This window comes from Carettochelys insculpta, chromosome 7, assembly GCF_033958435.1.
Source record: "Carettochelys insculpta isolate YL-2023 chromosome 7, ASM3395843v1, whole genome shotgun sequence".
Lineage (NCBI taxonomy): Eukaryota > Metazoa > Chordata > Testudines > Carettochelyidae > Carettochelys > Carettochelys insculpta.
Window position 1 is genome coordinate 26441698 of NC_134143.1, and position 26853 is coordinate 26468550.

General features: G+C 41.2%; 1 protein-coding gene across 5 annotated transcripts in view; it reads left to right on the top strand.

Annotated features, from left to right (window-relative positions):
* The window catches only part of ARID5B (AT-rich interaction domain 5B), a 170311-nt gene extending 144638 nt beyond the window's left edge, over positions 1 to 25673 (top strand). For all 5 annotated transcript variants that reach the window (XM_075000174.1, XM_075000175.1, XM_075000176.1 and 2 more), the window contains 2 exons: positions 12958 to 13156; positions 19320 to 25673. In XM_075000174.1, coding sequence (XP_074856275.1) covers positions 12958 to 13156; positions 19320 to 21482 — 2362 coding nt within the window. In that variant the 3' untranslated portion in view covers positions 21483 to 25673. The remainder of the gene's footprint in view (positions 1 to 12957; positions 13157 to 19319) is intronic.
* The last annotated feature ends 1180 nt before the right edge of the window (positions 25674 to 26853 follow it).

Here is a 26853-nt window from a genome sequence, read left to right on the forward strand (position 1 = left end):
CTCATCTGAGTTCCCAAGAAGTCATGTGAGTAAATCTGTATGCCGCAAGAAGAGAATTTACTCTAGGGTTGTGTAAAATAATTAGCTGTGGTCATGAAAGGGGAATAAACAAACATTTTGTATGCATAATTGATGATCGGATTGTGTGCTTATCAGAACTGACATTAGGCTCTGCCTCTCCATTGCTGCACTCTCAACAGGCTCCATGTCTCTCTGTTGTGCCTGGGCCCGCCGATCTGTTCAAGCACAGCAGGCTGTGGCTCCCCAGCAGATGTATTTTAGAGTGAACTGTTTGTTTGACAGGAAATCCTGAGAAGCACATGAGATGTAAACATTTCAGTTGGGCTGGGCCATTTGAGACTGTAAAAGCAGAAAGGGGAGGCTTTGCTAAGAGAGAGTCCATTGTGGGCATGGAAAGATGAATGAACCAGACACCAAATGCAGGGCCATGAATACCTCTTTCTTTCCTTCCTCTTTCTTATTATTGGTTTATTATTTTACATATAAAATTGTATATTCTGGTCTTGCCAACTAGAGGTGTGACATCTTCAGTATTTCAGTGAGGATATTCAGCGTATCAATCTGAATCTGTTTGGGAAACCGTCAAGCCAGTGAACTAGCTGCAAAGTGAACCAGAATCCTGGCACTCCTTGGATTTACAAATGTTTACTAAGCTATCAAAGGACAACTACACTTCCTCTGTGACATCTCAATGAGTTATTATTAGAAGAAAAAGGGCTTTTTGTTTTGTTCATCTTTGAGATGGGCCTTAGATGGGACCTGAACGCTAAATGCCTTCATATTTCATGTGGGTTTGGATTTGAATGCCCAAATTCAAATTCTTAGAGTTGTGGTTCTGGGTTAGACCCAAAACCAGAACAGGCCTGTTTTTACCTCATTTGCATGGCTGTCGAAAGATCACACTTGTTAAAATCTTATCAGATTTGGCACCAGTAAATCTGGATCCTAGTCTTCATTTAGCCTGAAGCATGAAACTCAAATTCTGTCCCTTACCAAATCTTGATCCAAAAAGAGAAAGCCCAGGCTAATCTCTACATTTAGAGTATTAGCTACTTTTTCCACAACAGGAAAAAGCCTTGGTTTGTTTCAGCTGGTAATTCTGACTACAGCAGCTGAAAATGTAATGCTCATTTATAGCCAAAGTGCTCTGATGACATTCAGTCTACAACTAGCCCTGTACTACACAAATAGGTCATTATTTCTGATTCAGGATGCACGTACACTTTTAAATTAAAGGTGTGCTGCAAAGATAACTGGGAATTGTGGTAAGCATGGAACTAGGCACTGAGTGACCCCGCAGTTCAGGTTGTGGGGGACATTTAGCAGAAAATGTACTGGTTTACAATTTACTTTTCCTCTAGTCTACCAGCCCTTTTCTGCTTACTAGAAACAGAATGCATGATTCCCTGACTTTTCTGGTCCTTCTATTATTTAGTTAACCTTGCAATTCTCTTTTTAAAATGGAAAATCACTGGCAGTTGTGTTGTCTTAACTAGTTTTTCCTAAGGATGAGAAAGATGTTAGCTGTAGTTTTGCAACTGGCTTCGCAATACTGAAAATGTTTGGTTTTGAATGACCTTGGCGGAGCGGTCTTAGTAAGCTGTGAAGTGAAATTAGTGCTTGGCTCCCGTTGGTCTAGTATTGCCTCACCTTCCTTATGCGGAAGAGGGGTATGTCTGGGAGCATGGGTGCCAGCCTGGGGGAGACGAACTTAAGTAGGTCTGCTGGGGCTAATGTATTAAATACGGCAATGTAGATGTTGTGACTTGAGTAGCAAATCTGGCTAACCGCCTGGTCCAGGGATGGGAGGGGTTTGGACTCAGCTGGCTAACCTAAGCTGTCACCTGTGTGTTGCAACATTACACTGCTATTTTTAGAACTTTTGCTAGAGCAGAGCTAATATAAGTCTATACACCCAGACCAGAGACCCGCTCTCACATGTTCTCCAGCAATTCTTCCCTCCTGCTGGATGGAGTTTCACAAAGTTCAGAACTGGTTCCAGAGTAATGATCTGCATCTTCTGATCACTGTCATGGAGAGTTGTCTTTCAATAGGTGCTTAAAACTCATGATGCTTAGGCAGAGGGAGAAGACAAAGAATCACAGAATCCTCGGGCTGGAAGGAACCTCACGGGTTCGTTGAGTCCAGCCCCCTGCCCAAAGCAAGATCAAGCCTAACTAAATCATCCCAGCCAGGACTTGTCAAGCCAGGACTTTAAAACCTCTGGGAATGGAGTTTCCACCACTTCTCTTGCTAACGCATTCCAGTGCTTCACCACCCTCCTGGTGAAATAAAAAAGCAGTCCAGTAGCACTTTAAAGACTAACAAAATAATTTATTAGGTGATGAGCTTTTGTTGGACAGACCCACTTCTTCAGACCACAGCCATACCATACACAGCTATCTCTGTTACTATTCCTGGTAAAATAGTTTTTCCTAATATCCAACTTACACCTCTCCTTCTGTAAGGTCAGACCGTTGCTCCTTGTTCTGCCATCTTTCACTACTGAAAACAGCCTCTCCCCATCCTCTTTAAAGTCCCCTTCAGGAAGATGAAGGCTGCTATCAAATGACTCCTTGTTCTTCTCTTCTGCAAACTACCTAAACCCAAATCCCTCAGCCTGTCCACATAGGTCGTGTGCTCCAGCCCCCCACCCCCCACTTCACCTGAAACCGAAAGGCATTCAGGATAATATTATCTCTTTTAAAGTCAGCGTTACGAAGGGGTCACCACTGCAAAATTTTGTCTGGATTAGGACGCATGGGTGCCAAATGACAGAACTCTGAGTGTGCGTGTAGTCAACAGCTTGGAATGAAGAGCTCCCTAATGTTATTACTGCAGCATTGCACATAGTTCACTATGACTGAGCTAACTCGCTCTTAACTCTGAATCTGTCTGCTTTATTTTTCTGGAAGAGGAAGAAAGATATAGTGTGCACGATCAAGTGATTCATTTTTCATGTAATATGCTTCATGTTTCCAGTAAATGTTTTCATTTTAAAACAAGGCATGGTTGCCAATGTTTCAGGATGTGTTATTTGTGTATTAGTTAGACTACATTTGGTTTATTAATGAGTGTCATAATGAAAGTGCACGTTGCTGAGTAGAATCAGTGGATGTTTTTATTTAAAGCCTTGCAGGAATCATATAATGCCAATGAATGCATTATTGTCGCTGTAGGTCTGGCTGGCCTGAACCTGCCTCTGATTGGTTTAAATCAAATAGGCCCAAGCACTTCATAAAAATGTCTTTGTCAGCCTAGTTTTGCTTCCAAACCTATTCATCTCTGTCAGTTTTTAATATTAGTAGCAGGCTTTTGGCCATAGTCCATTAGTACTGTTCTTAATTGCTCGTGTTACAGGTGATTACCAACATAAAAAGAATTAATGTTTTCCCATTGTGGGGCTGTTCCTATGTAGATCACTAAAACCTTTTGAAGTTTATGAGTCATTATTTTGGTCATTATTTTAATGCAGTTACCTTCAGTGATGACAGAAAGAAGCTCAATCTGAGTGTGTCATTTACATTATCTGCTTCAGACTGAGCCTTTCCTCCCCAGCCTACACAACTTTACACCTCTTCCAGCTCACTTTCAGGATCTGTCTCTTTTATCAGAGGTGTAAGAAGACAATCGGAAATTGCTCTGTTTCTGCAGAGCAATATTATTTATCGTGTGTTCTAAGATATTAGTAATAACGCAGATGCGGTTTTCACACATGGGGTTTGGGGTTTCTTTTGCTTTCACACAAAGTGCCGAATGAGAGGTTTAATTGTCCAGGGTAAACAAGTACCTTTGTTTCTACAATGCACATGATTTCACATCAGGAATTTTTCAGAAGGGTTATAAGGAAAGCACTTTGTGACATATTTAAAAGCTCAGAACAAAAGTAAGGAAAAACTAAAATACGAGCAATAGAATTTAAGGACCTTGTTCTGACTGCCAGCCGTTAGGCACACACCTTTGTTTCTCCCAGACCGGTCTCTACATAGTATGTGCACACATACAACTTGGCATATGCTGAGGCTGATATTTGTAATATGAAGCTTCTGTCTTGCATGTTTTGATCAGCAGTGAAGTAGTTAACAATGTTGACACTGAAAGTATTTCATTGGCATTTGGATTAGCACCCATTGAAACAAATGGGGCAATTCAGACCTCAGGTATCAGCTACAATGGCTTCTCATTTGGAAAATTTCCTGCACAGCCATAACAGCAAGTGACTATAGGGTTTTTAAGAGCCGTTCTTTTAAACTATCCTTGGCAGTATAAGATCGGAGTATCTGTAGCATATACAAAATATCCAAGCGACAAGAGAACTTTGCAAAAGCTAAGCAGGAAAGCCCCATTCTACTGGTATTTGACATGTACATTGCTCTGTCCCCATCTTCATTCTCTCCTACAGCCCCTCCCCAATATGTATGTACAACGGTGGGTTCTATGTTAGCTATTGCCACCCATGGACGAGATCTTATAATCACCATGGTCGTTCTCTGAAAACTCCCACTCAATATGCAGCAGCAGCAACCAGAAAAGACTGGGCCACTGCCAGAGACAGGACCCTGGGCAAGCTGAAATATGGTGTGGCACAGTATGGCAGGTCTTACATTCTTATGTAAAATAAAAATTAAAAAAACTCTCATCATTGTGTTATTGAAACGTAAGCTAGGTCAAAATAAGGCCATTAAAAGGTTTCTCTGTAACAGCTGTAAAGACCTTCCACCCTAGGGATACTGTAAAGTAATTCAATATGCAAGAGAGTCTAGCATTCCATACAAATACTGTTTGGTTTTCTTAAAGCACTTAGATAACTTTGCAAAGTGTGGGCATTTCAACACATTTCACTCTTCTATAAGAAATACTAGCCAGTCTCTTAGATAGGAAAATAGGAGCCAATTATAACATCTATATAAAAATACTTATGGTTGTCTTTAATACAAGGTGTAATTAAGAGAAGGCTTTAGTTTACACTGAATGTGAAAACATCCTCCAGGAAAAAATAATTATGTGTTATGTCATTCTGTAAACTACAGCTAGTTCTTTGTTTGACCCAAAAAAACTTGCTAAGGAGCAGTTTTTCTTTGTCATACTAGTTTTGTTGTTTGATTTTGCTTTTTCTCCTTACTTTATACGCCTGTCTATTCATAGCCTCTAAGAAAACTTTGCAAGTTGTGAATTGTATCAGTAGTTTTCCATCAAGCATGAATTTAAATTTGTGGATAGATTAGGTATGTTTGCCCTATTTCTTTTTTGATAAATAACAAGAGGTTTCTACTTAAGATTTTCTGTCCTCGGGGCTTTATCATTAAGATTAAATAACTGTACTTTCAAGCATGCCACTGAACAAACATCTTTTCAATTATGGGAGTAACAGATGCTTTAACAAAGGAACTATTGAAAATTCAGAAAGCATAGTGCCCCCCTCCCAAAATTTTTTAAAAAATAAAGTATCAGATGACAGAAGAATGTAATTGTTTACCAGTAAAGCAGATTCTTAGCTGCCTGTTCAAAATACCTAAGAACATTGCGGTTTTTTTTTTACCAAACGTACTCAAGACTTGTTTTGCAGCTTTAGAGACTTCAGAGCACTGAAGTTAACAGGAATCGTTTACGTGTAAGTGTATTTTGATAGTAGGACAGTCTCTTCCAGTGCTTATGGACAGATTGTCTCTTTGATGGGGAGGAGGGATCATAAGGAGCTGTTCTCTTGCTCCCTTATACACCCCAAGTAAGAGTCAGGGCCACCTACAATCCCTGTAGAGAAACAACACCCTCTGGGTGCCACCCCTCCTCTGTACCAGACTTTGGTGTGAACTGAGCCCATTGGGAGGGAAGGTTACACATTGTAAAGCCGTGCTCTGCAAAGCTCCCTACACCTTAGTGAATAGGCATTGCACAAGAAGGGCTGGTGGGAGAGAAACGAAGTCCATCTGCTACTCCTACTCCTGCTGTTGACGCTACTGCAGCATTTGGTGGAGGAGATATTGTTGGCAACAGAGGCACCAGCTATAGATGCTTCTCTGGCCTAGCCTAGCCTGGCCTGGCCTGGTGTGGCCCGCAGGATTCTCTCCCCAGCACACACCTGGCCCCAGGTCTGCTGACAAGAGGGAACAAATGGGGCAATTGCCCTGGTGCCCAGTGTTTCAAACAGGCTCAGTGCTGTGGCCACCACTGCTACCAAACTAGCAGTAGCAGCAGCAGCATTGTTTGGAGGGCCAGGCCCCTTTGAAATGCCATGGCACGGCTCTGGGACCCAGCACTATGGTCAGAGCGGCGCTAAGGGCTGACTGCTCTAGGCTCTTCCCCTTCTGCCTTAGGCCCCATCCCTTTTGGGGTACTGAGACAGACCCCCTCTCCCACCTTGCCCCAGATCTGCCATAGCTGTTGGCCCCAATGCCTAGCCCAGTGCCCATCCCTTGCATCCTGCCCATCTAGTTGATCTGATGCGAGGAAAGAGGATTAGGTCCTCTGTTTTTCCCTGTTGCTTTATAGGCTGGAGAGCTCCGAAGCGTTCATCTTAGACTGCTCTGCTAACTCAACAGCTGTGTTTGCAATATCACTAATTTCCAGTTTATTTAAAGCAAAGTGTGTTTGAACTTTCTTACACTCTGGCAGTTCCCACCTCTCAACGGTGTGAGAGCTCTCAGTATGCAGCAGCTCTCCCAGTGGGTAGCCAGGCAGGTTGTTGATGGAAAAGATGAAAGGTCCATTTTTGTGAGGAAATAAAGTTCTCTAGGAGCAAAACTGAACACACACAAAGTTTGTCTGTGCTGATAAAATACATGCCCATTGTGCACGTTGGACAAATGGAACAATCCAATTGCTATTGTGTTCTATGCCTGCGCAGCCCAAATGAACTCAGCCCTTTGAAATACATGAGTGGTGCCCCCAGCACTCGTCTTTTGGAAGCTGGGATCAGAACTCAAGTTTTGAGTTTCTCTTCTGCCACTTCCTTTACTGTATATTTGTCTTGGTCATTAGAAGCTGTGTCCTTGGTCCAGTTTTCTCGTCCATTCAAACAGCAGAGCTCTCTCTGCCCTGGCATAGCCTCTCACTGAAGCGATGGCATGATTTTATGCTGTTAGCGATAGTGCTGCTTCTAGCATTAGGCCATATGGCTTTGAGAAATATTGGGTTTTCATTTCAGCGGCTGTGTATTTAAAAAGCAAGAAACACTTCCCACTGAGATCACAGTGGCTCATTCCTGTGCCCACTTCAGGTAAATGGAAGTTTTGCCATGAACATCTTAGGAAACAAAATCAGGCCAGGGTGATTCAGAAGCTATGATATGAATACAGTCATACCCCGAGATACGCCCATTCGGGTTACGAGAATTTGAATTTACGAGGCGTTTCAATTAATACCCCTACTTCGTCTTCTGAGGCATTTTCTCGAATTTACGAGGATACACTGCTGTGGCTGGTCTGGGTCTCCGCCTTGGCGCTGCAGCAGCAGCACTCCCCGGCCTGGCTGGTGGCCATGGCCTCCCAGGCGCTCCTGTGAGACGTGGATGGTGGGCACGCAGCCCATCCCGGCCCCGCCCCTACCACTCATCCCCTGGGCGGCTGGGGAGCCGCCGCCACCTGCCCTGCACAGCTGTGCCTCTGGTGCCACTTGCTGCCTGCAGCATTCGTCACATTTAGTGCCTCAGTCGCCGCCTGCGGGGCCTCTCCACCACACAGCCCCACACGAGCAAGGCATTGCCCCTCGCCAGCTGAGGGCCCCCTGTGCCTACACCTGCCTACCTCCCCGCGTGGCCAGCCCCTGGCACCGCCCCCTCCCTCTTAACCTAAGCTGCGCTCAGGCTGGCCTGCCTCCCCATGCCCTGCTCTGCCCTCCCAGCCCCCTTGAGCCAGCCCCGCTTCTGCAGCTGCGGGCAGCAACCCAGCTTTGCACCCCCCTCCCAAGCGCTCTTCGACTTCCATTCCCCTCGCAGCCGTGTCTCTGCACCTGGGACAGCCCCCTGGCCCCGGGCTCTGCTCCCCAGACCGCACTACCAGGAGGACTTTTCTGAGCTCTGCGCTTCTCCTGAACTCCTGCTTCCTACTGCAGCCCAGCCACCGCATCCTGGTGATGATGCAAAATAAGACGATATTGACTTCCTGGCAGATCTCCCTCCCCATTTTTTGTACTGTGATTTATGAAGGGACAACGCCTTGTTAGGTTGTGTTATGATAACTAATGTTAACTATTGAAATAATCGTGTTCATTTTAATGGGCTTTGGTGTTGTTTTAGCATAAATGGGTGTAAATTTTGGGGCCCAGGAACACGTAAAATTTTTTCCCATTCAAGTAATGATATTAACATTTTCGACATACGAGAATTTGCCCTAAGAGGGGTTTTTCAGGAACAAATTACCCTCGTAAGGTGGGGGAAGACTGTATTGGCATTTCTACTATTCCTGTCACCATAAATGTACTGCAGAGGACCTTGAACAGGTCAAACTCACTCCTCCATTTTTAACATATCTTCTGATTACCAAACTCACGTTCTTGCCATAAAAGTTTCAGGTGGCCCAGCCCGGTTGCTATTGTTTGTGAGGGGGCTGTTATTTTAAGAACATAGCAACGGCTATATTGAATCAGTTAGGTAGTCCAGTTTATCTGGTTTCTGAGTGTGGCTAGGATCAGGTGCATTAGAATTTCAAGACCGCCATTCACAAAGAAAGAAATGAAAGAATTAAGCACCAGTGTGATCTATGTAAAATAACGAAAAGGTTTAGACTGCAGCATCCAAGTTGCCTTTATACACATAACTCTCCTAATGGTGCCTGTGGATAGAACATCATGTACTCTACATATGGTCAATTCCTGATTAGCTATATACTATCTCAGCACAGTGTGGAGAATTAAAGACATAACTGGCAGCCCTAAATTTTAATTTTCCTCCTCTTACTGGGTGTGTCCAACACTTTACGTTATTCTAGCCAATTTATTAATTGTTATTACTATTCCTATAAATAGCCCACTCTTATGTCCTTAGAAGCAGCTAAAAAACCTCATTCATTCTGTATGTGCATTAATTAATTTATGGAACATTAGTGGTTACTGGTTCAGATTACATTTTTCCTTGCCCCCCCCCATAGCTGGAAAAATGTGCTTTATAAAAATTAAGGGCTTTTCTTTTTCTTTTATGAAATGCCAGTGATGAAGACATGTTTGTTATACTGTGAAATACATTCCTCTGATGTGAATTCTGCTTTTTGTTGGGAAAAAGATGCAGTCCCTGGAGGATTTTAGAATTTATAAATATAAAATTATCTGCCTCTGTGTTTCTTTTCTTTTCTTTTTTTTAAAGGTTGGCAGAAAGCCATTTTACTTACATTACTGTAATAGATTTGCTGACCTCTGACATCTGCTGCAGAGCAGTACATTGAATTTTTCATAATATCAGATGATGCAGATCTAAAAACTTGGTACACTCTGCACCATTATTTAATTCAAGACTCAGTAAAGCAGAATATTTTTAGACTAGCAGTTTATACGTGATGAAACTTAATATTGCTGATTGTAATACATCAGGATTAGTGTAGCACTGATTTGTTAATCTAACTTGTATTGATTTTAAGTTGTCTTTATTTTTTTTAAAAACTCTCAGTTTTCACAGTGACTGAATTTAATAAGAAGCTCTGTGATAGCAAAGACTCCCCTACTGTTTCTGCTCTTGGCTGGAAAATGTTATTCTTGTATTATTCCAAGGGAAAAAAAAAACCTCATGCTGCTAAAAATCTGCTGCCTTTGGAAAGATTTTTTTTAATACACTACTGCTTACATATTCTATTTATGTTAATTGCCTTATAAATAATACATTTTATTAAACTTAATATTGGAATCTTGATCACAATAAAGGCTCTTTTATTTGGACTGCTTACCATCTTTAAGAGTAAATATTCTTTAGACCACAAAATGTTCTTTTAATTTTTTCTCATTCATACATTGGTACTTTCCACTAGCCCTACTGTGTGAAATACAGATAGCAAACAACTATAAACTTAGCTGTTGGGTTCAGTTTAATACATTCCATGTAGCACTATTTTTAAAATGCCTTTGCCTTTAATGCTTGAAGATGGATTAAATCTTAGCTGTGCTGCAAATATTTGACAAAAATCTTGAGCTAGTTCTTGGCATGTTGCATTCTGATAAACTATATGAATAAGAGAGAACCACATTTTTCCTGTGTTGGGCAATGTTGACCTTAAATTGGATAAGTACAGTTTGTTTTAATGGTATATTAGCTGCATGTTTAAATGTTCTGAAAGCTGTATTAGCTTTATGACTCTTGTACTATAAAAACTTCTAATAATCAAATGATAAGATCATATCCTTTGGGTAATCGTGTTGTACCATGACAGGATAACTGAAAAAACATTCGGTGCAAATTGTAACAAATGGAACTCTCTATATGAAGCTGCAATTGTTCATGGTGTTAGGCTTCCCAAGAGCCTCACAGTGCATATTCATGTATTGTTCCATTTTGCTCTGTGTGTGTGTGTGTGCACGCGCGCACGCACTTAAAATTATCTTTGTGCTGTAGAGAAACAGCAGCACATTGAGTCTTATTTAACGGGGGTGGGAGAACATCTCTGTAGAACAAGTCATCCTTGTATTTTGATTCACTTTTACCTTAGTCATGCCTCTTTCCTGATACAAGAAACATTTAATTCCAGATTTCCTGCTGCTGGCTCTAGGCCTTTGACCAGCTATGTGAAATGTATTTTTTACTGCTGTCTTAGTGCCAACTGCTGAACTCAGTGAAAAAGGACTGAAATGAAAATGTTGTACTCCCACATCAACTCAAGATTAGAAAAGGAAATTTAAGTTGTGATTCCTAATTATCACCCAGTCTAATGAGTCCTGGTACTCTATATGGCAACAAAGAGGGGGAACCTTTGTCAGCAAGTGCCATAAAAGGATCCATGGAAAGAAAGCTAACAGTGATTAATCTTGTCAGGCCCAGCCTTATTCCAATTTCTGCCTTAATCACACACCATCTCTTATTAAAAGGACCACTAGTGGTACAATATCATCTTCATCTCATTTAGAGCTATGAACAGCTATTGAAACATTTACTGATGGCATGTGTAGATTGCAAATGGACGACATGTTTCCATGGAAACAAAACAAAGTCAAACAATCCTATCGCAATGCGAACAATTATAGCAATAAAATGTGTTTTTATTAAAAGTGACTTTAAATATTTAACACATGGCAGCAAGATATAAATATTGCCCAGTATGAAATCAAAACTTGTCTCTCTAGTAAAGTCCCAAATACTGCAAGCAGCAGAGGGAGATATTATGTGTTTCATGAATATTTGTGCTTTACAAATGAAATTTACCAGCCTCAAGTATGAACAAGATTATTTTTTCTTATTCTGCTTAGTTATGCTTTTTATTATATAAACATTAACTGTAATATTACAGTGGGAAGCAGGTATTTGGCAACTATATATTATTTTGCTAAGGCTGCATAGAGGGAGCAGTTTCCAGTTTTAGCAGCTGTAACATGTTTAAACTCCATTTGTAATGGGATCTGAAGATGAATATTCCCTGTGGGCTCTGCTTAGCTTCATTACTGGAGCACTGCCAAATTCAGGGCTAGAAAATATTATTCACGCCTCTTTGCACATACCATGTCAGAGCATGCTCAGTTACTAAATTTTGTTTCTAATGTGGCATAAATTAGGTTTATATTTTAACATAAATTATATTGCATTTTATTAAAATGTGAGACATTAAGATTACAAACAATCTAATTTCTGCTCTCTTAAGCCCATCTGTGTATTTCAACATCTGAGTATTTAAATAAAAATTTCATGGTTAGAAACTGATTGTAAGATAACAAACATATATCCAAACCAAAGACTTTTCTGCCTTGGAATCTTAGATTAAAGATAATTAAGGATTCCCAGCTTTTGTACAGATTTATGTTGTTTATAAGCAAAGTACATTTTCTTCATTGAGTCAACTTGTCTTTTTTTAAACAAATTATGTTTGCTGTATTAAAGTTCATATTTTTAAAGTCTGAGTCTTGTATTAATCCCACAGTGAGTCATTAATCATACCAAATGTATTATAAAAACTTTAATCACTGGAGTTGAAACTGAGAATGTAATGCAATCCATCCCTTTTAATTACATCAGTTATTTTTCCTTTTAGATCAAGAGCTACATTGCAAAGGGAAAAGAGATAGATTAAAACTCAAACTCTTTAAGGTTTTTCTTTTTTAGAAAGTGTTTTCACACACATAGTTGAAGAAAATTCTGCAAATGAAGCTTTCTCTTTTGTAAATCCTCATGATTTTCTTTATTACATTCCCCTTGCCACTGTCGTCCTAGCAGCAACCCCCGTCCCTCTGACTCTTCAACAGGAGAGCAAAGAAACGTCCTTCAGAACAGGGACCAACGTCGCTTTCATTTCATGGGTCTACCAGACAAGGCGGCTCTATGCTAGTCAAATTGTCCTACACTCACCAGTGGAGGTTGGGAGAAATAATGTCTCCTCTGCACTCTACTAAGTTCCCAGTGTGCACATGAATTTACAGGTTTTATATTCACCACTTGGCTGGAATTATGTAGGTGTGCAATTAGGTTGTCCTACCTTTGTGCCTTTTTACTGGCATTCACTTGAGAGTTGTAGGAGCCAAAAGGAAGAGATGATTGACTTTTAAATCAGTTGAAAACACAGTGAAAAAGATCCTCAGTCCCATAACCAGCATGCTCTGTAACATCAGCAGATTGACACTGACTTGCACCAGCTGCGAATCTTGCCAACTGCACTTCTTTGTCATACTTGGGATCAAATATTGAGGCCAAGATTACAGAATTATTTGTGTGCCGTAGAAAATTTTGGTTTGTTAAATAAACTGCTCAGCGTGGCTACATTTTGTCTTTGCTAGAACTGCAAAACCTGATCATTTATTTGTTCCTTAATCCTTTAGATTAATCCTGCCATATGAAAGATTTATTAAAGGAGAGGAAGATAAGCCATTGCCTCCAGTGAAACCTCGAAAACAGGATAACAGCTCCCAGGAGAGCGAAACTAAAACAAAAGTGTCTGGAACAAAACGCATCAAAAATGAAAACCAAAAGAACAAGAAAGAAAAAGATAATGCACAGAAACCCCAAAATGCATCTGAGGTTAGTTAATTTCCTGCTTTTTAACTTTTCAATTAACAATGTGATGCTTTAATAACACATAGCCCAGTGATAACATGAATCATTTAAACTTTAGAATTCCAAAATTAGATGGCTTTCCTTTGCTCAGTAGCTGAAATCCAATTGTGTTGATCTGTGAATGTTGTGATAGTGCTGGTCGATAAATAGCAACCAGCAAGTTCCATGTTCCATAGAAATGATGGCAAAATATCAAAACTGGATGTAGGAAATACAGTTTCTTCTCATTGTATTATGCAGTGGTCACCATTAAAAAGTCAACACTGGCCAACAGGAAACCACAGAGTTTCCACAGTGATTTCCTACTCTAAATATAGGGTAAGGGGAGCTGAAATGCCTCTGATAGCATCGTGGTAACTGTTGGAAAACGTGGACAATTTAATGGCAATCTCTGGCATTCCACACTCAAAAACTCATTTTTCCTGGATTACTAACCAGAGTAAATATCCCCTTTGGGTTGCAATCTAAAATTCTAGTGTCTCAGCCCTGTAGTCCTTCCTCTTGACAGGTTTCCCAATGAAATCAATGGGAGTTTTGCCATAGTCCCCTGTCCTGCAAGCTGTCTCAAATGGACTGACTCCCATACGTGTGCAGAGCCCCATTCACTTAAGTGGGGCTCCATGCATGGGCTGTCCTGAAGATTTGTGGTGCCCTGCATAGCTGAGCACCTGTACCTTTCAGCCCCTGTGGGGAAGGGGTTGGGGGGAAGGAAAGACTCTATGGAGCAGGGCTGTGCGCTGGGCTCTGAGGGAAGGCGCTGAGCAGGAGAGGGCAGGAGGAGGCTGGGATTCTGTTGCAGGAGAGGGAAGACTGAGGGTCAGCAGCCAGCTGGAGCTGCGAGCTGGCAGGTGGAAAGAGGCTGGAGGATTTGGGTAGGGAGACCAGGGCCTGGGGAATTGGGGGTGATGGGGCTGGAGGTGAACCAGGGGCCAGGTGATTGAGTCCAGTAAGTCTGGGAGGTGGAACAGGGCCCTGGGGAATTAGGGCTGACATGGCTGGGAAGCAGAGCTTGGGGCTAGGGGCCTGGGTCCAACATGACTGGGTGGTGGAGCAGGGGGAGGGCGGGGCAGAGGGATTGGGTTTGATGGGGCTGGGGATGAAGAAGAGGGGTGGGGGAGATTGACTCCAACAGGGCTGGAAGGCAGAGCAGGGCTAGGGTTTGGGAGATCTGGGCTGCTGGAACCAATACTGCCCCCGGCTGGTGGTGGACCCAGCCCTATGCAGCACACCATTAAATTTGGTGCCCCAGACCTTGGAGCCCTGTGCAGCTGTATATGCTGCGTATGCCTAGGGGTGGTGCTACAACATGCAGACCCAGAGTTCAGCCTTTGCAGAGCAGTTTACCAGACCAGAGCCTCTGACAGCCCAGCCCCAAGGAGTCAACAGAACACACTTTTATCTATTTTACGCCATGCCTATAAGAGTTGTCAGTATTGCACATGCTGGGTGGGTTTTTCAGATGTAAGTAAGTGACAAAGGAGCACAATTCCCATTGACTGTCACTGGAACTTGTGCTGTTACGTTACCTAGGCACTTTGAAGAGCCTACTCCCTCTCATGCACACAGTATTGCACACCTTATACTGATGTAGTCTAGTGCAAACAAAATATGCAGTGTCTTCCTTTAGTTGGGAATTTACAAGAGCAACGTTGGAGCCATTACAACCCTTCCTGAAAATAAATATTTACAGAATTTTTAAGACATGCATTATGTAGCCAACAGAGCTCAGAAGTCCCTTTGATGCCATTGCTGTCTGGCATGTACAGATGTACTGGATTTAGACTAGTCTGAAAATCTAGTTTTACATGACTACCAAAAATCCTCCTTTCTGTGCCTTAAAAATAGCAAAGCAGCTAAAGATGTGCCTTGCTGAGATCTTGTCTGTTAAATTTCAAGTACAGTGAATTCTTATAATCATGTCAAACCCCCCACCCCTAAAAGTCAGGTTTACAATGGATCCATAAGAGACTGACTGACTCAGAAGACATATTTTATACTGACTTGATCAACAGAACTTTTGAAGGTGACGCTTCATGGAGACATTTCCCTGAATTTCAATTTTAAAGCAAGAAACACTAACAATCTCCAGTACTAATTATTATTATTATTATTATTATTATTATTATTATTATATAAAAAACACAGCACATGGAAACCTGCTTAGTAACTGCAAGATTGCAACACAAATTGCCAAAAGCAAGTAAATTCAAAGTTAAGGCTAGCATTCCATTCCTCAGTCATCCCTTTGTGCCTGGTTATTTATTGCCAGGGTCTCAGATCAGTAGTTATGTTACATACCATATGGACTGCAACAGCTAAGCACAACATAACGAGCCGGGGATGGAGTGTCAGTCTTAACTCTGAATTTCCTTGCTTTTGTTGTTTTATATCTCAAACTTCATGCCGCTTAAACTGCAGTTATTTTTGTATGTGAGTTTCAGGAAGAGTCCTCAGCAGAGTTTATTGGAAATGTGTAAGAAATAAAGCACTGATGCTGCAATGCACAGTTATAGTGGTTTCCAACTGTAAAATTTTATCTCCTGTATCAAAATTATTCTCTGCTGTGTGATAGTATCTTGAATATTTTTAACATTAAGGGCCAAATCTTGTCCCTGGTTATGAAGCCATAAGGGAAATGTCAGCCTCAGACAGATGTGGGAAATGATTATGCTGCTGGACCAAGTTACCTCAGGGTGTCTGGGCCTAATGCATAGCTTGGAATGGAGGGTAAATGCACCTGTTGTGTGGATGGGTGGACAATGATGGCAATAGCTCATGAAATTGAACTCCCCTAAAGAAGCTGTATCCAAATTAAAGCCACAGGCCTATATAGCCCACTTAGTCTCCCTAGCATGTTGAATAGTAACAGAGAGGAAGCCGTGCTAGTCTATACACTATCAAAACAAAAAGCAGTCAAGTAGCACTTTAAAGACTGGCAAAATAGTTTATTAGGTGAGCTTTTGTGGGACAGACCCACTTCTTCAGACCATAGCCAGACCAGAACAGACTCAATATTTAAGACACAGAGAACCTTACTGTTTTTGGTTCTCTGTGTCTTAACTATTGAGTCTGGTCTGGTCTGGCTATGGTCTGAAGAAGTGGGTCTGTCCCACGACAGCTCACCTAATAAACTATTTTGCCAGTCTTTAAAGTGCTACTTGACTGCTTTTTGTTTAGTTAGTCTCCCTAGTTATCAATAAGCCATTCACCCACCTTGAGTGATACAGGGGTAACTCTGGCTCGCCTAAAATCATTGCCCAGGGACCAACTGTTATGCGTGGCCTTCGAGGATAGTGACATAATGGACTGTGCCCTTGATGCAGGGTCAGAACAGCTGAATAAGCACTATGTAGCCACCTAAGTTGGGGCATTTTCTAGCATAGAAATATCCATAGCTGCAGAGCTTCTCTGTGCTTTGTATCTAGTGAGGGCTTCATGCAATGGACTCCCAGATCACGCCCTTACCTTCTTCATGAGAAAGAGGAACTCAGCTGTATATTCAGCTCCTGAAGAGCAACTGATGGGTGCAGTAGGATTAATCCAGGCAGCAGTGAAATGATTGGGCAAGAACTGTGGTAGCAAGATGTGCACCATCTCTCTCTGTCCCCAGCGATATAAATCAGAACACCTCAATACCAATACCCTCACTAGATACAAAGCACAGAGAAGCTCTGCAGCTATGGATATTTCTATGCTAGAAAATCCCCCAACGTAGGTGGCTACATAGTGCCTATTCAGCTGTTCTGACCCTGCATCAAGGGCACAAGATGCAGGATGACTTGCCATGGAAGGGAATGGTCTGAGTCAGGATTAAAGAACAGCTCTCAGAATATAGTCCTTGCTAATGCACATTCACCACTCGTGCATATACACTCATCCCTCATTAAATGAGTACTTTACTTACGAATACTCACTAAAACGACCACACAAATATCTTCCTTTGTTCACTAGACAAGTGAACTCCCCCCCCGGCTCATACAAGCTTTACCCCCACTCCCCGCCGCTCCAATGTGCCATAGCCTGACCCTCTGCTGGCTTCACAGCCCCAACCCACTGCAGCCTGACCCCCCATCCTCCCTGAGGCTCCAACCCATTGCCTGACCCCCTGCCAGCTCCGCAGTTCCAACCCACCACAGCCTGACCTGCCACCCCCACAGCTGGCTCCACGGCCCTCAACCCGCCTCAGCCTGACTCCCCCACCAGCTCCATGCCCCCAACCTGCCACAACCTGACCCCCGCTGGCCCTGCAGACCTAACCCACCACAGCCTGACCCCCCTACTGGCCCCACAGACCCAACCTGAAGCAGCCTTAATACCCCGTCCCCTCCACGGACCCACCCCGCTGCAGCCTTAATGCCCTCTGTTGGCCCCACGGACACAACCCGCCACCAGGTTTTAACCCTCCCTCCCGCTCATGGCCCCAAACTGCCCCCACAAACCCAAGGTTCGCTTACCTTTCAAAAGCAGCAACATATGCTGCCACTCCTTCCCCGAATCAGGAGCACTTGGAACCAATCAGAGACTTTTATGTGTATTCTAATGGGGATTTAGTGTGCCTCTTACAAGTTTTTGCCTACAAGCAGAAAGTTGGGAACCAATTGTGCTTGTATAGTGAGGGATGAGTGTAAATGTGAATTTCTCTGAGATACCCTGGAGATACTAGAGGTTTTTAGCTTATTACTCAGTTTTGGCCTAATTCTTTATTCTGTTGGATTCACAGTGACATTGCTCAATGTACCTAAATAAAAAAAAATGTTATTAGCTTTACATTGTGCATGTCTTTAAAATAGCTAAAACTTCATTCAAACTGTTGCTTAACAAAAACAAAGACCAGAATGTACAGTTATTAAATCTGATTTGCCTTTCCCCCCTGCTTTGCTCATCTGTCTGGTATTTTCCTGTAATTGTATAATCTCAGGAGACCAGTGATAGTACTTTGTGAAGGACTAATGATGGTATTTGAACTGAAAAAGGCAGCTATTAGTGTTTTTTTTTAAATAGTACTTATGATGACTAACAGACACTGTTACTAATAGGAAAACCCAACAGAGGAATATTTTAAAAGCAGCTGTGAAGAAATAAATCTTTAAAATGGTTGTGATTCATTACTCACTTTTATTTCCCATCCTGACATGATAGACCATAATGCAGCATTTGGATAATAACTTTTTTGATGCTTCTTATCTTTACAACTAAGAAAGAAAGAAAAAATAATAATAAAAGGCTCACACAATGCTACTGTTTTCTGACTATCTTCTACCAAGGCACGTCAGGGTAGAATGACAGCAATTTTGAAAAGGGTTGTCAGTCAGCTGTATCACAGAAGGAACATTATAATGACCTCCAGGGTCACAGTTCATTCGTCTACATAATGGAATGAATAGTGTGAATTGTGCACACAAGCTTTATTAATGGAGAAGCATAAAGAACTGCAGTCTCATTGACTATAACTTATAAAAGCTATATTTGTAATAGCGTGCACACACTCACTGCATGTTGACAACTTCATTTTAATCCATTAGTAAGAAAGCAATCCCCTGTTAAGCTATGCCAGTGATTTTTCAGTCTACAACATTGATTTCTCGTATTCCATTTATAGAATTTTGATATTATAAAGTAGAACAAAATGTGATATAATATCAAGGTAGACAAACTGAAGGGATCATATTACAATGCAGACATGACAAGAAAAGCCAACTTGGACTGGTCTATATTTGTTATATGAGAGACTGAATTCTGAGGGTATTGTATATCTTTCTCAAGTGTGTTGTGAAAAGTACAATTGTCAATTTAAGAAATTGACTGATTCAGAAAGTGGCCAACCTTTGCAGTAAGCTATCTGGTCAAGTCATCAGATGATCCAATTATTTATAGTCTAGTTACAAGCTTTTGCAGTTTGAATAGGTCCTATTGTGTCATTAATGTTGGTATGGCTATATTTCCCAGTATTTCTGGGAAGTAGACTGGTTTATTTAAGATCTGATATATGGTATTAAAGCTTTCAGATTTCAACATTATAATTGACAATAACGTTTCCAGAAGTTTCTGTGCATTGTATTTGCTTTTATAAAATATATGGTAATACACACTGCATTCTGATTACTGTCTATTGAAACATTTTTATTAGGCTTCATCAGAACAGGAGAAGGATCAAGACTCTTCAGACCAGAAAAGTTTATCCGAGCATCCTGCAGTAGAGGAGACGAAAAAGCCTACCGAAGGGCTACAGCCTCTTCCGCCAGAGGCCACAGAGCCAATAGCTATGAAAAAGACAGACTTGATGGAAAGCAGCTCACATGGTGAGAAGCTCCAGGAGGAAGTTAAACACTCAGTCTCTTTTTCAAATGCTCCAGTGGTTCCTGAAGAGGATCCCATATTGGCTCCAACAGTCCACAAACCCTTACACATGCCAACAGATGCCCTGGCTGACACCAAGCAAGAACAGGGAGGACACAGTTTTACAGGCAATTTGGAAAGTAAACCCCAAGAACTGCCTTTTAATAATTTCCCTGCATTCCCAGTACAGTTACCAAGTCACAAGGACATGGAAGAGGATAAATTGCCAGAGATGGCTGATTATATTGCAAACTGCACTGTGAAATTGGATCAGCTAGGAAACGAAGACATACACAATGCACTAAAGCAAACACCCAAAGTTCTTGTGGTACAGAATTTTGACATGTTCAAAGAGAAGGAACTGCCAGGTTCTATTAATGATGATGCAAGCTTTAGTTACACACCGTTAATCTATTCAAAGGGTAATCCAGGAATCATGTCACCACTGGCAAAGAAAAAACTTCTATCACAGGTCAGTGGGGCAGCCCTGTCATGTAGTTATCCTTATGGGTCACCTCCACCTTTGATTAGCAAAAAGAAATTAAACAGCAGAGATGAACTGTCTGCAAGCACATCTCAGGCTCCCAATGCCCCCAGTTCTGATTCTGTGACAGTTAATAGACCTTCCGTAATACAACATGTGCAGAGTTTTAAAACCAAGAATTCAGAGGAAAGGAAATCTATTAATGAAGCTTTTAAGCCTGACACATTAAGTAAACCAGATGCCCAGCGGTGTGATTTTTCAAAACATCACCTTAACTCTCTTGCTGAATCTTATGTACTGAAGCCAGATATCCAGGACTGCAAAGATAAAATGAATGAGAAAAGGGCACCACAGCATTCCCAAGTGCCCAGTTTCTTGGCAGACTTTTACTCCTCTCCTCATCTGCACAGCCTTTATAGGCACACAGAACATCACCTTAATAATGAACAGACATCAAAGTACCTCCCTCGAGACATGTTCAGAGATACAGAAAATATTTCTACCTTTACTCAACACAAACACCAAGAAAAACTTAATTTAAATTTTCACCCATCTTTGCACCCACATGAAAAAAAGGCTGTCATGGAAGCCTCCTCAGACGATCAGCCAACGGATCTGAGTCTTCCAAAGAGTGTACACAAACAGACTGCAAAGACTCCAGGGTCCAGTCTCCCACATTCATCAACAGTGCCGCAAGAAAGTAAAAGTATTCCCCAGTTCCAAGTATCAAGCAGCCAGTTGGTGAGCAAAGATTGTAACCCCAAAGCTTGCCGAGTTTCTCCAATGACCATGTCAGCACCTAAAAAACACGGCGAGTCTCTTCACAGGTCTGGAAAACAGCAGAATCAGAGACTCGAGAATTTTAGAAAGATGGAAGGAATGGTCCATCCAATTATCGGCCGCAAAAGTAGCCCCCAGAACATTGGGGCAGCTCGGCCTTTGAAACGGAACCTAGAGGATTTAGACAAAGTCATTTCTGAAAAAAAAATCCGAGCTGTCTCTCCTTTGCACTTACCAAAGGAGACACCTGCAAAAGAAAAGGTTCCTGATCGAGAGGGCGAAAGCAGCAAATCAGTTCACAGTCTACATTCTGGCAACATGTTGGAAAGCCACAAATTTCCCCTCTCAACTCCTATCTTCACAGGCTTGTACCCAGGATCTCTGTGTTCAGGGCTGAACAATCGCATCCCAGCTGGATATTCTCATCCTTTGCAGTACTTGAAAAATCAGACTGTGCTTTCTCCACTAATGCAGCCTTTGGCTCTTCATTCCTTCATGGTGCAAAGACAATTTCTTACATCCCCTGCAAACTCTCAGCAGCTATATAGACACTTAGCTGCAGCAACACCTGTAGGAAGTTCGTATGGTGACCTTTTGCACAACAGCATTTATCCTTTAGCTGCTATAAATCCTCAAGCTGCCTTTCCACCTTCCCAGCTGTCTTCTGTACATCCGAGCACAAAACTGTAAATCCCCTTTTTAAAAAAAAAAAGTATCTGAGGAAAAAATGTTGTTAGCTACATTCCTTTCCCTGTGATAACGTCTTGCAAAATTAGAAATCAATAATTTTGTTAACTCAGTAAGTGGTCTCATCCCATGTTGCTGAATGCTTCAAATCCGATTGAAACAAGTCTACTTTTCAGTTTGTAATTCCAGCTCCCATACCTACTCTCCAGAACATTTTATCATTTCTTACACATATTGAAAGCAAAGGTCAGAACAAGCCAATGAACATTTAGGGACAGTTCCTGATATCTTTGAAGCCAGGGGCAAAATTTGCATTTGTTTTCAAGGAATGTAGGGTCAGGGCCCCTTAGATTGTTTAACTGAGTCAAGGACTAAAGATGAATCTAAAAAAGAGAAGGAGACAATCCACAGATGTGTTTTTGGGGAAGGGAAATAACTTTTCCTGACTTTCAAAGGTTCAATCAATGCAATGTATAGTAAAACTGCAATAGAGTTTTCATTTAACACTATTAGAACAAAAAGGTAAACACTGTTTAATTTGACTGTACATATCTGCTTTGAAAACTATCTGTGTCACATTTGGTCACATAATTTATATAGTTTCATTTGTTCAGTATATTCTGTGCTCTTTTTTTTTAAATTAAACAATATCATTTTATCTGCAACATATTTTAAATGCTGTGGCTGTCCTAATTTTTTTTTGCGTGTTTGCAATTTTTCCAGTTCTTATACTTTTGAGCAGCATTTTTGGTGTTAACATTATTGTTTACAAACTGAAGCAGCTGGTTCAGACTATAAACATACTGTACATTATACAACAGTGCAATTGGTCTATACAAAATTCTTTTTTATTATGGTCTGATGGGGCTGAGCACGTGCTGCTCCCATTGGTATTGTTGTGATGGCTCATATGCTGCTTTTCTGGCCACAAAAGCTTTTAATCTGTGAATCTAACTGTACTTAACTTACTGAGGCTGTGAAACCCTCCTGCATACCAGAGAAATAAGAAAACAAAACCTCACTGGCAACAAGCTGCTGAATAACAATGGAGCCCAGAGGAGAGATTTGTGGAGCTAACCTTTATTTTCAGTCAAAGGGTTTTAAGGGTTCTGTGCCTCAAAACAGGGATGAGCTGGTGGGGAAAGCAGGGGAAGGGAGGCACCTCCCCCATAAGGAAGAATAGCACTAAATTGTAGCCCAAGGATTAATTAGTAGTCCAAACAGTGGCTCAGCCGTGATGTTCAGCCACCCAGCACCTTCTTCCTAATTCACATCACGTGAAACTCACCCCAGTGCTGAGAGCCAGCACACAGTCTGTACCTCAGGTGAACCCCATTCTCAACTGGCATAAATCCACACAGCTCCGCTGAAGTCAAGGAATCTGTGTTGACTAGCATAGCTTGGAATCCGGCCTACTGGGCTTTAAGGGGATTTAAGGCCTGAGCACCTTTTCTGGTAGCCCTCTGCACCCATGCTGAATAACTAACCCCAGTCATTGGGAATAATTAGTGTAAAAAAGCCCATCAGTGAAGGTTTGGCATTTCCATGCTGAAAGAACCTTCCTAAGTTTATGGTCACTTGAGAACCATCACCCTGCAGCTAAATATAGAAACAGGACAAGAGAAGTTGAACTTGGAAGTATTTTATAATGTGAAAATTGGTTCTGATTTAAACTATGTCAGTTTTACTCATCTGCTGAGTGACTGAAGCTGTTAAAAATGGAAACACCTTGCATGCCATGCATCTTATTAGAACTTCCCAGGATATGATGCCAAATATACTGTACAATGAAAAATATTAAATATCCAAAGATGGAAACTAGAATTATGTAGTTATCTATTGCTAAAGATCCACTTTCTTCAATTTAATACTTTATATTTCTATCGTAATAAAAGATTTAATTGATCAGTATGGAGACTAGTAGACTCTAGACCATAACTGTTCCAATGCAGATTAGTCTGCTCTTCCACATACTGTATAGAAAACAAAATCACATGCTCATTTGGGCACAGGCCATAGCATAGAAGGCATCTTAAGTTGCATGAGATCTAAATCCTGTAAAAATCAGGGGGTTGGGGGAAAATGCGTGAACATACAGCAAACACAAATATGTATGTGCCTGCTATTTAATGAAAACGAACATTTTTCTTGTTGATGATATTCTGTATATCCTGAATTCATGAATTGTTTACAATGAGTCTCTTATTTAACATTTGATGACATCATGTTGGAATTTGATCACAGCATTTTAAAACAATGTTAACACAGTGCAGGGTGGGGGTGGGGGGGATATTCCTTCATTTATTCCATGAGGAGACTCACTGTTTCTGTCTGAGGAAGCTCATAATATACTGGGCAAAACATCAGGACAAATAAAAAAAAATGGTGGCATAACTCCCCAACAGAAGAAGAAGGTTAGTTGTTTAAAAACTCTTACCAGAAATCTGGGAAATCTTTCAGAAAGACCATTCATTTCTCCATTGGCTGAGAACTTCTTTTTTTAATGTTTTAAATGGGGCTTTGTTTGCATTGTTTGAGTTCAAGGGGCCTTATTATTGAATGAAATTGCACAAGCCTTTCATTGTGCAATCAAACCATTGTTGTTGGTAGGGTTGTAAAGGAAACTGTGGAATCTAATTGGCAATAGAGTCATAAATATATTTACCAAGAACCAGTTCCAAGAAATGTTGCAATGCAACTGCACTGTGTTCAAGATTCATTAGAGATTCTGAAGGTTGTGAGATTCAATTAAATATACAAGCCCAACAAAAACATTATTTGCGTAACTTCTGATTACAGGCTCAGTTTGATTTCAGACAACAGAAATTGAAAACAGAACCTAACTGACTTTCGCAACAAAAGGTATTTCTAATAAGGATCAAAGTTTGTAATGATTGCATGTGGCAATAGAGCTGTCTTCTTTATCTAGTCACGGGACATTTTCACCAGGGCATATAAAGTAGTTTGTTCACATTAAGTATTTACAACTTACTTGATGAGTCCTTAAGTACTGTATCTTACTGCAGTAAAGTCTTTCATATCTGGCAGCCCTGGGACCAGGAGGTTACTGGATATGTACATATTCTGGTTAATAGCGAGCAGCTGGGGAGTGGGGCACAGGTGGGCATTAGCAGCCCCCCTCTCCCCATAGCAAATTTCAGCCCCTGCACTCTAGCACAGGCTCCTGCTCAACTGCTGCCCCCTACCTTGTTGGTGGGGACAGCTTGGAGCCACTTGAAGATGGTGACAGGGGGCTTGCCGCACCACGCAGGAAGCTGCTCTGGGTGGTGGACACAGGGCAGGAGAGCAGAGGAGCCTACCGGTTGCACACACAGGCAGCACAGTGGGATGCAGAGTGGGAGCTCACATCCTCCATAATTCACAAACCCCAGCCATGACGCCGCTTCTCCACGCTCTCACATGGTGTCTGCTGCTTCAGTTATAGGAGATAGGCCAGTTATGTGAGTGTTCTGGTTACTCAAATAATGGATTAAAAAAAGAATTTTCTGTATGTTGATGTATGTAATGGAACTTTCTTTAAGATCACAAACCTTTTGTGTAGTTTGCCTTCAAAGAGAAGGATTAATTTCTTTTAATTCTTTGTTCCACATAATCACTTTTTTTAATATGGTCAATCAGGTCACAGCTGGTCTACTTTTGCAATTGTCATGATTTTAATAAGAAATGGGAATTTACGTCACTGATGTGAGGCCAACAACATTGAAACTATTATGGAGCACTTACTAGATGTGTGCTGTAAATGTGGTTGATATTTCACTTGTTCCCGTTGCCCCGAGTTTTAAATACATTCTAATAATGGCAGCATAATCTATGCGCTGTTTATACTTTTTTAACTTTCATTTGTTGTATATATTGTATACTTTTTGTGATTCAAGTTATGTAGCCTATATGCTCTGTAAGGTGATTATCTGTATATAGCAAAATGGCCCAGTAATATTATATAGTATCCCATTTAAAAGGTTACTGAGTAACCTTTGCATTAGTTTAAACACTACCAGAAATAAAGCTGAGCCAACTATAAACACTCAATTTTTGTATGTTTTCCAAATTGTACTTATTAATGCTTTTGATACTGTATTATGTGCCAATAGTTTCCCAATCACATAGCAGGCAAAAGATATTTTGTACTTTTTGATCCACTGTAATATTTAATAAAAAATTCTACTATCTGTTCCCTTGCGTGTTTGATTAATAATTTTATAAACAACTTTTATCACAAGGGATTACATATTGTCCCAGGCATCCTTTCAACCTTTTTATATTGGCTTCCCTAGAGAAAAGATCTCCTGCCATAAATTATTAAAGAAATGGAAGTGTATAGTTTACTAAATGAGGACAAGGCAGGCCTCTTCAGTGATCCTCCATTTCTGCAATTGTCTCATTAAAGTGTGGCTATGATCAGAAGCCTAACAGCAAAAATAGCTCTAGATTGGACAACATTCAGGCTCAGTCAGTGACTTCTAGAATACATTTATCCTATTTGCATTTCAGAGTGAGATTTTTCTAACCACTAGCACTGAAGATTCAGGGTGGGATCTGAAAATCAATTTCTCTTCTTTCTGGCTCAACCGACAATAAAGATTCTGGAGTCAGCTGTTAGCTGACAATTTAGCTGATGACAGTAAACAGCATCTAACTAAAACTCGCATTAGCTATATTCCAAGCTGGCTCCAGAAATCAGGGTAGCCCTTTAAGAAAACACCCTTTCAATAAAATATGCCAGTGCAACTGTTACATTCGCAGCCTTTTTAGCTGGAGCTAGAAAATGTCGTTTACTTCAGTATACTTTCAGCATGTTTTTACATTTCAGCCATTTGCCAGACCTTCTCAGCATTAAAGGCACATTCACCACAGTGCTTAGGGCTAGTGCATAGTCCCAATTAATAGCTAAAGATGGTCCATGGGCCCTCAAAACTAGGAAGCATTTAATCCTATGCACAGAATATACTAAAACCTATGCCACGACCATCAGTTCCCAGCCTCTCAGCAGAATTCCCAAGAGCTGATGCCACGGGATGCTTGAGGCATCCCTCTCATCTGGTCTATCCCACAGGTTGATTAGGTGAAGCCATTGGCAATTATAAGGCTGCTTTGCGCTCACTGGACACCATCCAGTAGAGAATCCTAATGCATGCTGCAAACACTCCAACTGTTTTGACAGTCTGAACAAAACACACTCCCATCCAAAGGAAAGAGTACGGTGTACAGGACAGCAAGTGTGAGAATGGTATTTCATCAATCATCGGTACAACAGAATAAATACAGAATGAGATCAGCACCAGATGAGGCAGCCAGACATACCTTGCGGTTAAGGGAAAAAATAACCAAAAACATTAGGGACATGAGAGAAAAT